This window comes from Juglans microcarpa x Juglans regia, chromosome 8D, assembly GCF_004785595.1.
Source record: "Juglans microcarpa x Juglans regia isolate MS1-56 chromosome 8D, Jm3101_v1.0, whole genome shotgun sequence".
Lineage (NCBI taxonomy): Eukaryota > Viridiplantae > Streptophyta > Magnoliopsida > Fagales > Juglandaceae > Juglans > Juglans microcarpa x Juglans regia.
In genome coordinates this window covers 17729206-17745687 of record NC_054608.1, presented here as the reverse complement: position 1 = coordinate 17745687, position 16482 = coordinate 17729206, and the positions used below count along the sequence as shown (strand labels likewise).

Below are 16482 nucleotides of genomic sequence, written 5' to 3'. Positions count from 1 at the left end.
GAGGCCACAAAGAGTATTTAAACCAAAACCTAATTAAAACCCTAGCCAAAATAAAGCTCTTTCTTCCAAAACTACCCCTGAATGAATAGTGTCACAACTACAGTAACGCGACTACAGTAACTTCTTGAAACTCTAGTTCAACAAAATAAAACATATGTGGGCCAAGCATCCTCAAGCCCAATCATTCTAGACTAATTCCTATAACTAATAAAATAAGTCCCTTTAATGAGATAAATAAGTCCAAGACCTTCAATCACATAAACATAATAATAGGCCCTAATTTATGTTGCACTCTTCCATAGCTTGTATCACGTGGATCAAAACTGGTTCTTCTTCTTTAAAGCCTATCTTGTGTGTTGGGCTCTTACTAGCTTCATCCCAAGTGGATTGCACCAATCCTTGCATTACTTTCTTGCACTTCTTAGCTCTCGATCTTGTGATTGACCCATCTAGAACTTGTAAAGGATCTTTAAAACTAGGTCCATCTTGGTGCACATCACCGTGACACACGATGGAACCCTGAGAAAGAGTAACAGAGCAAGAGGAGAAAGGGTCTGAGAGAGGAAAGAGAGATCATAGGGATGGGGGTTGAGTTCGAGTAGCCCACCATGGCTCTGCTAGACGACGGGGCAAGCAGTAGCAAATGAGCTATGAGAGAGATGGAGCGAGAGTCGCTAGAGAGAGAGAGCGAGAGCGATGGAGAGAGAGTCAAGAAACCAAAGAGGGAGAGGGAAGGTTCGATGCGACGGAAGGTGGTGAGACGGTGGCCAGAGGCGACGATGCTCACATGGCTGAAAGAAGCCTTGAGTCGCTTGCGGTGAACTCAGCTTCAACTGGGGGTAGCGAATGGTGGTCAGACGGAGGTAAGGGATACGTGAACGATGCCGACCATGGAGCCAAGGTGGTGGCGGCATGGAGGGGTGTGGGGCGCGGCTATGGCAGAGAGGGAAGATGGCTGAGAGAGAGAGAGAGAGAGAGAGAGAGAGAGAGAGAGAGAGAGAGAGAGAGAGAGAGAGAGAGAGAGAGAGAGAGGGGTTGTGTGGCGCAGAAAGGAGAAGAATGGGGAAGGGAAAAAAAAGTTTTAGGGTTTTCCATCCTAAGGCCCTAAACGACGCCCTTTTTGGGTGGAGGAGCTGGGCTCACACTTGCACATGGGCTGGGCCCGTTTTACACTCCCCATTCAGCCCAACAGTCCACTACACAATAAAACAAGCCATTCTAACCCACAATAACCCATTGAGCTTCAAGAGAATAATAAAATAAAATAAACAAAAGTAATACTAATAAATAAATTAAAACACCCTAATTTTTGGGGTCTCACATCCTTTCCCCCTTAAAAGAGATTTCATCATCAAAATTTGCTTAGCTAACTCCAACTATTTCCAAAGGGCTCATCAAGCTAATAATCTTTGCCTCTACTTCCATAAGTTCTAGTACTAGCACGACTAGTTCTTTCAATAGTACATCACGCTTAAAGCCTCGAGGCAAGCCATGCAGTTCAAAAATCTCCACTCGACAAGAAACTACTAAACAACACCCCATGGATCCTAACGGTTCATTACCTAATAAAATAGGTTATACTATCCACCGATGATGCCTAAGCTTCAACTTCCAAGCCTCTATTGTACCCCACACTTTGGTGACCTATCAATCTCTTCTCAAGTTAACCATCAATGTCCATAATTCCCCCAACCGAACGTTCAATCTCCAAAACCTGTGTATCTCGGCTCGGTTTCAAAATTTGTCCAAAACTAAATCTAATCGGACCAGCTACGCCCCTACTCCCCACTCACCTAGTGACCATCCAGGAATGTATTTATGCCAATTACACTACTGTAAGTTAATTAGAGAACAAATATATGGATGCAACTTACCCGAATAGCCCCCAAAGAAGTTATTGGAAGAGCACAATCCAAGTCAACTTAATTTGGCCTGCCAGAAATTAAGCCTGTAGGCCCCGTTTGGATACAGAATAGTTTCATCTTATCTCATTTCATCTCATCATTACAACTTTCCCTATGAGAGGAGTAATACCCTAGACATGGGCCGAGACTAGACCCAAGGGGGCAGGACAACCCAGAAGGCTCATAATGGGAAAATTAGAAGATGCGCCTTGCATGGGGTCTAGTCAGAAGTATGGATTGCTCCTTACCACCCACAATCAAGGCATCAGGGTAAAATCAAGGTGTCAAGAAAGGCTCTGACACCCAGGCGCTGAAAGCAACGCAAACGAAATCGCCGACAATTCAATAGCAGGGGTGTCAGGGACAACCCCCACACTCAAGCACTGATGGCAAGCTCGCCTGACCATGGCCAGGCCGCATTAAATGGAAGACAATGCCAAGCACGGCACGGCCTGGACTGAGGTGTCAATGGTCGCCACAATCAAGTGTGGGGCCCTGCCACCTGACAAAAGGTTGACACGGAATGTGGTAGGAAGGGATGTGGACGACACCCCCATGACCTGGCTGACAAGTATGGACAACACCTCCTCGAATCCATTCATCAGAAGAGCACATTGGCCAAGTATATAAACACCCCCACACACCCTTTGGGGGGCTCTCTCTCTAATTGAATATTTTTCTCTTGCACTTGCTTTGTCACCCTCTCTCAACCACTAACTTAAGCATCGGAGGTATCACGGCACCTCGAGCCCCCCATTCTCTATCTCAACCGAATCCAAACCAAGCTTAGCAGCATGGAGTTGCCTAGGTTGTGAAACACTACATCAACATTCCCAAATTTCCATACAAGATATAATAAACAATTCAACTTTTTCAAATCTCAAAACAATAATAATATTAAAAAATAATATTCTAATAATATTTTATCCAACTTTCATCTAAAACCATCTTATATCAGCTCACTATCCAAACAAGGCCTAAATTACTATCCCAATCCCTGGCCGATACATATTTAGAAACCCTTAAGTACTCAGAGTTCTATTGTGCGTGTGCGTGTGTTTTTTTTTTTTTATATATACTTTTCTAGTAGAGTAAAAACTTCTGGAGGGGTTTCTCCAAATATTCAAAATACCTTTATGAAACGAGAAAGAGAGATGTAGTAAAAAGCGAGTGGCAAAAATGTGGCGATAGGCAACAAGTTCATTAAAATTCCATGATCATGATGATTTGAGGCCAGTTTATACAACACATTAACATGACCGGTTTCAGCCCATTCAAGCTTTTGCAAATGCGTTCCAGTATTACTCCCACATCGCATTGCTTTAACTCCAAACAAATTGTAAAGATCAAACCCTAGTAGAGAAAGGGATGAAACCCTAGCAGAGAGAAGCAGTCGAAGGGTCTGGATTAAAACCTCTGTTTTATTTAAAAGATCAATTTCATGTATTTGTGTAGTACAAAGGTGAAGTGAAGTACAATATTTATAGTATGTACAAATAAAGTAATCATGTGACAATCATGTGCACATAAAAGAATTCATGATCCCCCCCCCCCTTAAAGATGGAGAGTAAATAGAATGTACTCTCATCTTGGTTATTAAATGATGAAACTGTTGATGGCCAAGAGGTTTAGTCAGCACATCAGCAAGTTGATGATGGGAAGCCGAATGAAAGGTCTTAATAATTCCAGCTTGAATTTTGTCTCGAATGAAATGGCAATCCAATTCAATGTGCTTTGTTCTTTCATGGAAAATTGGGTTGGCAGCAATGTGTAAGGCAGCCTGACTATCACAAAAAAGTTTAGCACTTCAGATAAAAGAGTGAGAAACCTGACAATTTCACAAGTAGTAGAAGCCATGGATCTATACTCAGCTTCTGCGGAGGATCTGGAAACAGTGGACTGTTTCTTTGTCTTCCAAGAAACCAAAGAATCCCCAAGAAAATACAATAACCACTGGTAGATCGACAACTGTTAGGGCAAGAAGCCAAATCAGAATCAACAAAAGCCTTGAGGGATAAAGCAATGGCAGCTAGAAAGAAAATACCATGACCAGGAGTGCCCTTTACATATTGTAAAATTTTGTAGGCTACTTGTAAATGGAGCTGTCTTGGTTGAGCCATGTATTGACTGAGCCTATAAATAGAATATGACAAGTCTGGCCGTGTCAATGTAAGGTAAAGAAGTCTACCTACAAGTCTACGATGACAATAGGATCAGGCAATAAATCTCCTGCCTCCTTACTCAACTTGATATTTTGCTCCATAGAAAAGAAACAGGTTTAGAGGCAAGAAACCCAGCATCTTGAAGAATTTCTAAAGAGTATTTTCTTTGACACAAAGAAATATCAGCAGGAAACCGAGCCATTTCTAAACCAAAAAAATATTTGAGCTTGCCAAGATCTTTAAGCTTGAACTTGTCATCAAGTAAAGACTTCAAGAGCTCAACAAACTTTAAATCATTACTAGCTATGAGAATATCAACATAAACAAGGAGGGCAACAAAAGATGAGCACGTAATCTTGCTAAAAAGAGAATAATCAGCTTTAGATTGTCGAAAACTCATATTAAGAATAGAAGCTGAAAACTTTGAAAACCATTGATGGGGGCCTATTTCAAACCCTAAAGTGATTTATTCAAGGGCCTATTTCAAACCCTCCCCCACCAAAAAAAAATTTGAAAACTAGGAAGTAAAACTATGTAGACTTCCTCAAATAAATCCCCATGTAAATAAACATTATTGATATCAAGTTGTGTATTATGACAACCTTTCACAGCTGCAATAGCTAAAACAATTCTAACAATAGCCATTTTAGCAACATGAGAGAAAGCTCCAAACCTTCTATTTGGGTATAACCCTTGGGAAAACAAAACAATTACAGTTTAACTTAGAGAAGTAATAAATTTACACACAACTTACACAAAAATTTAAACACTATTTTGGCTTTATATATTATTACGTAAGATTTACTTTACCGAAAAATAAATTACAATTGATAGATCATATTAAACCTTGTCAATGTATAAATTTTATTGTGCAAGATTTATGTGAGAAAAATTCTCACAGATGATTATAGCCTTGATGAAAACAGTAAAGAGTTACTCTTGAAGAACAAGCATACAATCCAATGGCTAGACCTAATGAGAAAAATCCTAGCGAGCTAAAATGCTATTTTTCATGAATAATATAACTTATATGAAAAAATAAGTCACGTCTTTCTGAACAAACTACACTGTTGTGATTTTAGTCATGTTTTATTTTCAATTATTAAAAAAACACAAAATGTGGGCTTTTTCCGCCCCGAAATTTTACATCTAATGAAAAAAATTCACCCTCAACGTGCATTTCGAAACCCATTGTAGAGAGCTCTGTCCATCACCATCTTAATTTATCTTTAGTAGTGAAGCAAACTCTTATCAAGTAGTAAAGTCTAGAGACCTTGATCTAGAGCCGCTTGGCCTTCCAACCCAGTCTCAACAACGCAGATTTCAGGCATTTGAGACATTTGAGAAAGCCGTCAGTTGATAAAAGTTACAACAGTGGCCATTTTCAACAACCCCAGAACATAATTCTCTCAGACTGATAACAATGGCGCCTTGCCATCCTCCGCATTGACTTGTTTAATTGCAATTATATTTGATTATATGCCATTCTCTGCATATAACAGACTGCAATCCAATATAATCAAATCCTAGAAGTCCGAATGATATAAGCAAACTAGGCTTGTATGAGTTATGGGGGTCCGACAAAGAGGGCATTCAGGCTTCTCATTGCACCACTCCATGATACAGTTCCTACAAATAGAGCATGTCAAGCAACAGGATAGAAAGTGCTGAAGGGTGAAAAGGGGGAGAGAGAAGAATGGGGGAGGGGGCACAGCAGCAGACTGAATAAATTATCTAAATAGACAATACCAGCAGAATACGTGACCACAAGCCGTGGCCGTTGGGTATTGACGATTACTCAGGCAGAGCGTGCATTTGCTAATCCCAGTCGTTGCTTGGGACTGCCAAAGTTGAAAGAATGATTGGCAAACATGAGTTAGTATCTATAAGCCACTTAGAAGATATCACAATACAACAAACAAATCCAATGAAGCCCCTCAACTGAATCCCCCCCCAAAAAAAAACTTTGATAGAGAACTTCATTCAAAGAACCAAGAACTGATAGAATTGTTGATGTCACCGCTCAACAAAATGTTCTTTTTTCATTGATCTTCTCACTAAAATTTCCAGAGTTTTATGCCTGAATTTCTTCAAATCTTGGCAAATAAAGACTAAATGATATACAACGAGTCAAATCAATTCACCACAAGGACCTAGTCTTTATGACTTTGTGCGTTTTGAGTTTTATGAAGATTGACAAATGTTTAAGCTCTTCCATGAGGCTATTCTTTAAAGAGTATGATCTATCAGATCAGAAGTTTCCTCAAGGGCATTGTACTTAATTTCTAAAATCATTTGTTTGTGTAATCTGCATTAGATTGATGAGCTTTTGACCAAATCCACCCATGAATTAACCCGACAAAGTAGAAACACGAACAAATTATTGTACTGTACTTCGATATTGGGCTATTTGCTCTTTGATGCCCTTCTATTATATTTCTGCAATTGAAGTCAAACAAGAAGGCCCGAATTTCTGAATGACACTGGATTTTTGTATCTTCCAATAACAGAGAAATAACCCCCCTTGCCCCTCCACATCAAAAAAAGGGCTTAAGTATGAAGGCTGCAAATATATACCTCAGACGTTGAAGAAGAATCGGATACCCAACTTCCTTTGTTATTATCTGCAGATATCAAGTTGCCTTCCTCATTTAAAACAGGCAAACCTTGCACTACAAACCCAAAATGGGAGAGAATAAATTATACTCCTGTAAATGGGCGAGGCAAAACAATTTGCCAAAATGGTAATAGACATGCCAAAAGTTACAAATGAAGAAAGATGGTAGTTAATTCATCTTCATCAAGAACAGCAATATTTAAAACTAATTTTTGCATTAGCTATTTTCAGGAGCTCCAACAGGATCACTCTAAATTTGAAAAGTTGCTATTTCCTATTTCAAACTCTAGTGGTCAAACTTATGTGGATAACTGTGCAGGTAACCTCTGCTAGCATACATACATTGATAGGTAGCACATTCAAGGAGAAAATTCGGTACACATGTTGATGAAAAGTGAAACAAGAAATATAGCTAGTGTATAATCATAGGAAAATAGGCTACTAGGCTTCTTTTTTCCACCAAAGACCCTCCTGAGTTACAAGGAAACAAAGCTAGCATTACTGTAGAATATATCTGACTTCATGTCACACCCAAGTACATATAGTTACGAAATTAGAGTTTTATTTTTTATCATTTCAAAATATGCCTTTGTAACTTCCAGACCCAAATTTTTTTAGGCTTTATAAGTTTGGACCACGGGCCCAATTTTTTTAGACTATATTATTTGAGGATCTAGTATTGAGGAGATAGGATTGGATATGAAATTATGGACCTAGATTCAAAATGGAGTAGGTTCAGCCCATTAGGCCCATATATGGATGGATAAGCCCAAGTATTTTCTAGCCAAACCCACTTGATTTTTGGCTATTAATTCGTAATTATTGGAAACCAGCCCCATTTGTGACTCTTAAATGGATCCAAAGATAGCAACATATTTACGCTAGAACTCCTAGCCATTAGGATTCTTAGAACCCCTTTTCAAAATAAACTATCACAGCCCAAAGAAGAAATTGAGCTGTGGACAAGGCCATGAGCCATGAGCCATGAGCCATGAGCCAGCATTTATTTTCCTGTTATGTTATTAGTTGCTTTTATTTACTTTGGGCTGACAGATATTGGGCCTCGGCCCGTAACATTTGAATCCCTTGCATTTAATTTTCTTGTTGTCTAGCTAGGCACAGTAAGGGCATCACAATGTAAGAAGCAGTTCCCTGCTCAGAAGGGGCTATCGAAAATATACTAGATCTTTTCTGAATTCTTCTTTATCTTCTTCTTCTTTGCTGGAGGTGCTCCCCTCGAAGTGAGTGAATCTTTTAATGTAATTTTATCAAGCATTTGGGGTTGGTATCAGATAATTGATCCTGATATGGCTGAATTGAGTAATGCAGAACTTCAACTCTGTTTTCAGAATTATCATCGTGCAATCCATGATGAAATACATAGAGATCCTGGATAAAGGGTCCTCACGGTAAAGTCTTTAGATGGTGAAAATTTAAAGATCTTAGTCAAACCTTCCTACACCATTTACTACGTGAAGCTGAACATTGAATACACATATGGAAGACAAATATACCCATTGGAGCAACAAAAATTGATGTACGGAGAATTAGAGATTGCTTGGGAAATGAGATGAGATGAGAATTTTGTGAATAGTAGTAAGATAGTTTGTGAATTTTTTTTTTTTTTTTGTTGATAAATAGTAAGATAGTTTGTGAATTGTAGTGAGATAGTTTAAGTTAAGTATTTATTGAGTTTTGGGAAATGAGAGAAAAAGTTGAATAAAAAATATTATAAAATTAAAATATTGTAAGAATAAAATTTTTTTATAATTATTTTTGTTTTGAGATTTGAAAAAACTGAATTATTTTTCGTGTTTTGTTTAAAAGTTTGAAAAAGTTGTAATGATTAGTTTGAAAGTGTGTGTTTAAGTGATGTTTAGGAAGGAAATGAGATAAGACGAGACGAGACGAGAAGAGATGAGATTTAAAGTATTTCCAAACAACCCCTTACTCTTGGAAGATGATGTTACACCGACAGAAACAAGGGCATTTGAAGTGGGTATCTCTTTCTTGATATGAGCATGAGTGAAGATTTGGGCTCTCTAAAATTAAAGGAATAGAAGAAAGAGGCAACAGGTTCAACAGAAGGAAAAGAAAAATCAGTAGTAATAGACGAGATCTCAATTCATGATGGTGAAATCTCAGAGTCTCCAAAGAATCTGGTGGATTTATCTTCGGTCTCTAAGGTCGCCGGCTCTGATCACAGTAGAGAAACCTCGAAAGGCTTCTTGATGGTGGCGGATCTAACTCTTTCGGCTTTGTCAGAATCACTATTTACTTCTGACCCAAAACCATCTTCCACAGTCACAGCTAAAATAGACAAACCAGGAAACCAGGATGGAACCTTCAATCCAGGTGGTTCAAAGATCAATGATGTGGAATCAAAGAGTGAAGATGTGAAGATGAGAACGACAGTAAAAGTGAGGAAGAGGAGGATGGTGGTGGGTCAAGGAAGCGGAGGAGGGTTTCAGAAGAAAATAAGGAAAACCCACTTCATGTGTTCTGTAAACTGAAGAGGGAGTATTATTATACGGGTACTTTCCATGGAAATCCGTCTGGGTGTTTGAGGTATGATTGTCACATTCTCTGAGAAAGAATACAAATGAGTTGTTTTGGTTGGCTTGTGTTTCATTAATAGATCAATTTCTTCATGAGAGGTTAACTGATGAGAAGTTTCGGTACATGAATCTCGAAGTAAAACTAAAAATGAAAGATGACTGTGGAAGATTTTTACCAGAGTACGGGCTTACTATTTCTACTACAGTAGTTTCTTGTGGTTACATGGTCATCGCTCAAGGGTGTCAGCAGCAAATGTGGTTGAATCCTTTGTGAAATCGGATGGCTCTTGTGCTTCCAAGCAGTTTGGCCTAGCTTATGATGCTCTGTCCTTAAGCAATAGTGATAAGCTGGAAGCAGGAATGTAACATGCAATTAGGACTCTACAAAGCGTTATCTTCATCTTTGGGACTGTCTTCTTTGATCTTCAGAGTATCCTTTATGTTGCTCTTGTGATCTTTGGTGGAGGACAATGGAAAAGCCTCATAGGCTTGCAAGGTTTAGTAGACAAGAATTTCACCCTCCAGTTGCTCGACTTATTGCAACCTTATTGGCCCTTTGATAGAGGAAGAGAAAAAGAAATGGCATCTGCCACGGGTTTAAGGTGCAGTTCCATTCTTCTTTGTGGAGCTCGATCCACAGTGGACTTGCAAGGTTTAGAATGCTAGACAAGTTCACTAAGAAATTAGTAAACATCTAGTACCTTGTATAGGTAACGCGCTACAAGTTGGAAATCAGGAAGCAGCACTCAGAGGTAAATAGTATGATCATATAAATGCATACGTACTGTGAATATTATTGTTATGTATGAAAATATGATGTGCTTATGATGATCATCTATGCTACGCTAAGAGACAAGTCAAGGTTAGATTCCTTTCATGAACTCTGATGAAATATGAGATTATGCTTGAATGAATGAATTTGTTGTTGATGGATTGAATGTTACTAAAATCATATGGAAGCCATGAGATGTTCATGTAGTAATTTAAGTTAAATATGCCATGTAATAGATAGCCAGATTATGTATGCCATGTTCATATAATACTTAGATTATGTATGCCATGTTCATGTAGTACTTAAATCATGTATACCATGTTCATGTAGTACTTGGATCATGTATGCCATGGAATGTCATAAAATGTTCAGATCATGTTATGTTATGTCATGTTATGCTATGCCATGTACAAGAATATGTCATGAACAAGAATTTGTCATGTTAGAAAAGTTAATGAAGCCTAAGAAATTCTCATGCATTAAGATAAAAAGTTTTGAGACAGTGCCACAGACTCAAGCGTGATGAATCACAAGTGAAACATGGACTCAAGCGTGTTTCACTCCATGTTATGCCAGTGAAGTGAAACACGGACTCAAGCGTGTTTCACTCCATGTTATGCCAGTTAAATGACACACGGACTCGAGTGTGTTTCACTCCATGTTATGCAAGATAAGTGAAACACGGAATCGAGCGTGTTTCACTCCATATTATGCTAGTTAAGTGAAACACGGACTCAAGCGTGTTTCACTCCATGTAATGCCAGGTTCCGTGTTTCACTTATGTTAAGACGAGATAAACAAGTTATTATGCATTCACGTTATATATTTGCCATGATTACGTATGCTTCCGCTCATGTTAATGATGAATAAGTATGCTATATGAATATGTAACGATATATGTATGTATGTAAAGTTTTTCAGAAAGTTATGTTACGTGTATGATTGTAAATCTGTGATATTGTATGTATGTTGCGAAGAGTCTTCAAAAATTAAGTCCATGCTAGGTGAAATCATATTTTACGGTATGATGTGCTACTTACTGAGTATTCGACTCATTTTTGTTTGTCTTCCTGTTTTCTTCTATGTTTAATTCTCACAGATGGTGATTATGATGACGCAGAGCTGGATGGCCAGGAGTAGATTTAGTACAAAAAATTAGGAAGGAATAAGTGATATTCACACGAATTAGATTCCTTTTATGTCATTCATAGGATTAGTTTATGTCCTTCCACTTTACATTCAGTTTTCAAAACAATTATGTCCAATTCAGTTTTAACATTTTGATGTTTTTCAATAAATGGGGTATTTCAGGATATGAATCTATTTACCGGGCACCATGTTATGAATGTTAGTAATATCTCTATCCTACGGGAAGGGGGTGTTACACCCTCGAACAAACTTGACATCCATAAATGTAATAGAAAAGAAAGGTTTTAATTTTATTCATGGAATTTCAAGTCAAATCATTTTACTTCTATGGCATGCAACAGAAGCAAATCAATGGGTATGAAGGAAATGAGTGTGTTGACACAATCAACCAATAAATATATAAGGAATTAAATGGAGTACCAAATCTAAAAGTTACAGATTGAATTAAAAAATAAAATAAACTAACTAATATAAAAATGGTATTTATGAGTATAATATGATGACGTGGTGCAATAGATAACAAAGCAGATGCTTTGAAAATTATATACATGATAGATTCCTGTACGGAAGGGGTGTTACACTTCATGTGAGCTCCGACATCTCCCACCCCCGACAAAAACTCAAAAGAAAAAGAGACCACAAAAGGCAAAATTGTGTAGATATCGACATATGAAGATGAAGACTTTCAAGATTAGGGAATCACTAACCTGTTGAACCTCGATGGGTCCCAAAGGATGTCTGGTGCACTGAACTTGCAATAGATGATAAATTGCTACGCCGCAATCCTTCAGCAGCAATGATACAGAGCTGAATCAGTAGAAATATTCCTAGTAATTGGTATCTGCATTAAAGCCAATTCAAAAAGTGTATATTTTAGACTAATTATATCCCATAGCTGAAAGGCAAGATGGAGTGATAAATATATTTGCAACAGTTTTTTTTTTCCTCGCAACAGTTAAGAAGATAAAAAAGTATTTTCCTTGAGAAAATGAGTCACAGCACTGAATTAGCCAGCCAATAGAATCAGGCACTAAATTGCCCATGACGGTGATCACCAATGAAAAGGGGAAAAGGATTTCCAATGGAAGTAACATGTTTCTGTCAGTGAGAATTTCCTGATGAAATCAAATACAAAACTTAACAAGTGATGGCCATCATGATATCAAAATTACCAGACATAAAGATGCATTTAAGAAACCAAGACATATTGCGATACCCCACAGTTAGCATGAGAGGGTGCTGAATTCAATACAGCATTCCCTAGGAGGAACAAATTCTTGCGGTTTATGATAACTCCAAAAGCTTCAATTGTAACATTGACTAGTCCTTTGGAGTATAACTCAGATGTGGCAAGGACTTTCCTTGGATCATTGCATATATTCAAGTTCTGTCCTTGATTCAGCCAATAAAAGTGCTTTGGGGTTGATAAGATATGCAATATACGTATCCATTGAATAGAGGATCAGCATGATGACATAAGATGACACTGGTTGGAAAAATTTTAAAAAGAAACCTTACCCACCACAGTGGACTAGGGTCGAAGAAGGAAGGGTAAAACACACAACCTATAAAGCAAACCAACAGGCTAGGGAGTTATCATGATTCTATTCTAGTATATAACCCCATTACCTTGGCCTTTGATTTGATGGTTTTCCAATGAACACATAACGAATGCCTGCTGCACGTTTTGATATATGATAATAGAGGCCTGCAGAGAATATTGATAGCAAAATCATAAAAAAACCAGTCCCTCCCTAGGCCTCCTGTTAACTTCTACTACCATATATAAACCTCTGAAGGAAGAAATAACCTTCAAAGTAGAAGAACATGAGGTTAGCACGAAGAACCAATTGCAAAAATTCCCGAGCTATAGGGAGCACCTGAATGCAGTAACATAGAACTAAATAAGAAAACAGTTTACCAGGTGTTCTAAGAAGCAATTGAACAAGGCAGTTAAGTCATAATACTAATAACTAAAAAAGAGAGGATAAAAGAGGAGAAAGACAGATATTATTCCACAAAAGAATACACATTCGACCCCCATACTAAAGGGAACAGTCTGTGTCAAATACATTTCAGACATGGGTTCTGTTTAAGGACATATGAAAAGCTCAAAGCAAAATTTGTAACCCAAACTAAATACATATGGAAAGACGACTTAATTCCAAGAGATTATCCAAAATGCATATATTAAGACTTGAATGAGAAACATGTCTAAAGATAACTATACCGTAGGCCATCTTTGAACTGCATACAACCATAATCTATTGAGATTCTCTTTCAACCTTCTCACAAAAGAAATGGACTCTCGTGATGTGGAGGATGAAAGATTTGTCTCCGCCAAAGATTGAACATGGCCGCTTCCTGGAGCACTGTCGTTGTAGACATCATCAGACTGTGAATCAGCAAGAACGATTCCATGGGAAGCAGCTCTGGAACTGTGAATATGCAATTCAGAAGTATCTATAAGCAACTTTTCAATGAGGGGTAATAGCTTAACAGTTAAAAACAAATAAATGTAAAATTTATAAATCAAAGAGTAGGCACTCTTGAACCTAATTCGTTCTGCAATATAAGGAACTGCTGTCTGGTATAAAATGAAGAGGGCACGTCTTGCTGGAGTTGGAGGAAGTCCATAAGGTCCTGAAACCTATTGAAACAATTACTGACTAATTTTAGATGAAGTGGTGAGATATTAAATACTAATCTCCACATATGTGCAAAAAAATACACAAGAATCCAACCGGGAAAAAGGACCACCGTTGCAGATGGTGTGAATTTCGATATTTCAAGTTTACTAATAAGCTCCATATGATTTAGGTCTTTAGATTGGAAATGAAACATCTTCTCTTACTTGAATTCCTTGTTGACCATCATATAGGAAATTTAGATGATTGACCTATTAATCATATAAAAAGGTTCATGCCATCCAAAGAAAAATGTTACCTTTCCTTGGAAATTCGATTTCATATCTACAAGGTAGAAGTTAAAGCTGATTCTGAGAGCACTTAAAAAGTAACAGCTGATAAATATCAAGAAATTAATGTTCACACACCTGAGTGATGTCACAGTATTCCTCTCCCAATGTTTGCTGGCCTGAACCAGTTGTTAATATAAAATACAGCATCTGCCCTAACAGTTTTGTCTGCCAATAAAAACCAAACGACTCGTCACTAATGGGCCATTCACAACCCATAGCCAAAAATAGATATTATTTAGTTGCATAGTCTATACACTCCCAAAACTAATCTCAAGAAAATGAAAAGGCAAAGTGTTTCTAAGAAGTAAAATTCAAATAATCTATATTACTATAAAACTCCAAACCATGGAGCTTTACTCCTATGAAGCCACACATCCAATGCCTCATTACATTATTAGTACATGAAAATACTCCTACTAGACCACGTCATTGACTCTCTAATTCGATTATTAGTATATGTCATTAAACCAAACTTATTAAATGAAAAATGATACATATAACTAAATTAAAAAGCTTATATTTAAAATTATTAGTCTTTTAGTTTTCATAACATGTGCCTTAACACGTGTCTTTTTGGTTTTATCAGCTTTATTGACATTTTAGTTTTTTAACCAACTGTTTCAGAAATAGTATTGGAATTTTAAAATCAATTAAGAAAAAGAATTTGATAAGTAATTAAAGCAAAAAATAACATAAGAATGAATTTAGAAACATGACTGATGATACTGTAGATAAAAAATAAAAAAAAATAAAAAGGTGCACAAAGATGGTTTCTCAACTATTTTTTTAAATTTTTACGGCAAATGGTATAAAATGAAACAGAAACATTTTATATATCTGTAGAATATTATGAACATATTCCAAACAACTGAAATTAAAAAAAAAAAAAAAAAAAAAAAAAAAAAAAAAAAAAAAAAACATTTTACAACATTCTGTACATCCTTTAAATAACCATATTATACCATACTGGGACTAGTTTTAAGTTACTGATCAACTTTAAAGGGGTTCTAAAGAAACATATAAAACTAATAAAAGCATTATTAAAAAGAAGTTTTTGGCCATTTTGATAAATTATTAGACAGAAGAAAGCAACTATATTCTTAATCAGCTATACTGAACTTTTTAAACCTGAATTCTGTTTTTATTCACGTGAAATGAAAACCGAAAATTGAAGAGCTAACCTCGCTCTGATAAGCTACAGCAACCCTTGTACCTACACCATAGAAAGATGCAGTAAATTTAAAGTGAGAGAGAGAGAGGGAGGGAGTGAGAGAGGGAGAGGGAGAGAGAGAGAGAGAGGGAGAAGAGGACCAAAGAGGTGGCGAAAAGCGTCGCGACAGGCCTCGTAGACGAAGGAGGCGTACTGGTCGTCCTTCTCCGCGGCTCTCATTATCTCCGGCTGTGCCGCCAGTGGGAACCTTCGTGGTATGGACCCTTCTCCGCTGCTCCGACCCGATTGCCCACTGGACCCCGGGTCCCGTGAACCGGGTGCCTCCTCCCTCCCCAATCCCATCTCTCTGAAACTTTTATCCATCCAACTTGAGCACCCTCATTTTTTTTTGGTATAAAGCCCCGAAAGGCCGAAAGCAAATGAGACGACATCGTTGCATTGACCAATTTTTTTTTTTTTTTTATTAATGGAAAAGTCTTCATCTAAGTGAGTTTGCGCACCGATATTGACATGTAAAGGATCAGTTTAATAAAATGATATGAATTAAAGACAGAAATAATTTTCATGAGACAGAAAGTTTTCTTCTTCTCTCAAAATTTTTCTTTTATATTTCTTTCCAATAAAAAAAGTTATGTCAACGTCAGTATGCGGTTTGGTGCATCAAACTGCTTATACCTTAGCAAAGCTCTTTTTTAATTAAAGACCTGTGAAGAATTAAAGTAAAATTCAACTTTTGATTTAAAATATAAAAAGTGAAAAGCTTGTATGCTGTCCAAAATGTACCACTCTAGTGTACCACTGCATAAAATTTTTTATATTTTTTTTTTACTTAGTGATTAAAGAAGTGATTTTAAGTATATTGGTATATTTTACTTATTTTTTAAAAATATATTACAAATATGTGAAAAAAAATGAAAAAAAAATAAAAAGCAAAAAGCGGTATAAACGAACGGTGCTACTCCGACGGCAGAGTAACACCGCTCATATAAAAAAAGTATGTCTTCCGCTCTTGTTTCATTCCTATTTTATTTAGGGTAGTGTATCGTATTTTTAGATCATATCGTGTCAAATCATGAAATTTTGGTTATATAAGTCAACCTAAACCTGACCTATTAAATTAAACGTGTCAAACTTTTAAAGTTCAAACTTTAACACAACCTCTTATTTAA

At 37.1% G+C, this 16482-nt stretch overlaps 1 protein-coding gene and 1 long non-coding RNA gene across 2 annotated transcripts; both read right to left on the bottom strand.

Annotated features, from left to right (window-relative positions):
• Positions 1-5072: 5072 nt before the first annotated feature.
• Positions 5073-15695, bottom strand: LOC121243227 (peroxisome biogenesis factor 10). Its single transcript, XM_041141320.1, has 11 exons — positions 15454-15695; positions 15324-15355; positions 14218-14307; positions 13718-13812; positions 13393-13600; positions 12973-13042; positions 12792-12870; positions 11870-12003; positions 6644-6738; positions 5816-5907; positions 5073-5695 (listed from the first exon to the last, which is right to left on the bottom strand). Exons 1-11 carry the CDS (start codon positions 15674-15676, stop codon positions 5593-5595), a joined length of 1221 nt encoding a protein of 406 aa, XP_040997254.1. The 5' UTR covers positions 15677-15695; the 3' UTR covers positions 5073-5592.
• On the bottom strand, positions 12142-12785 carry LOC121243228. The gene is made up of 2 exons (XR_005936078.1): positions 12379-12785; positions 12142-12277 (listed from the first exon to the last, which is right to left on the bottom strand). It is a non-coding gene; the product is annotated as an uncharacterized LOC121243228 (long non-coding RNA).
• Positions 15696-16482: the final 787 nt, after the last annotated feature.

Excerpts from the sequence above, each read along its gene's own strand:
- LOC121243227 (XM_041141320.1), bottom strand. The coding sequence starts at position 15,676 with ATGGATAAAAGTTTCAGAGAGATGGGATTGGGGAGGGAGGAGGCACCC. Across the intron at positions 6,739-11,869 it reads GACCCATCGAGGTTCAACAG|TGCAAGGTTTGCCTGTTTTA; the intron begins GTTAGTGATTCC and ends TTGGGTTTGTAG. Across the intron at positions 5,696-5,815 it reads TGTGGTCACGTATTCTGCTG|GAACTGTATCATGGAGTGGT; the intron begins GTATTGTCTATT and ends CTCTATTTGTAG.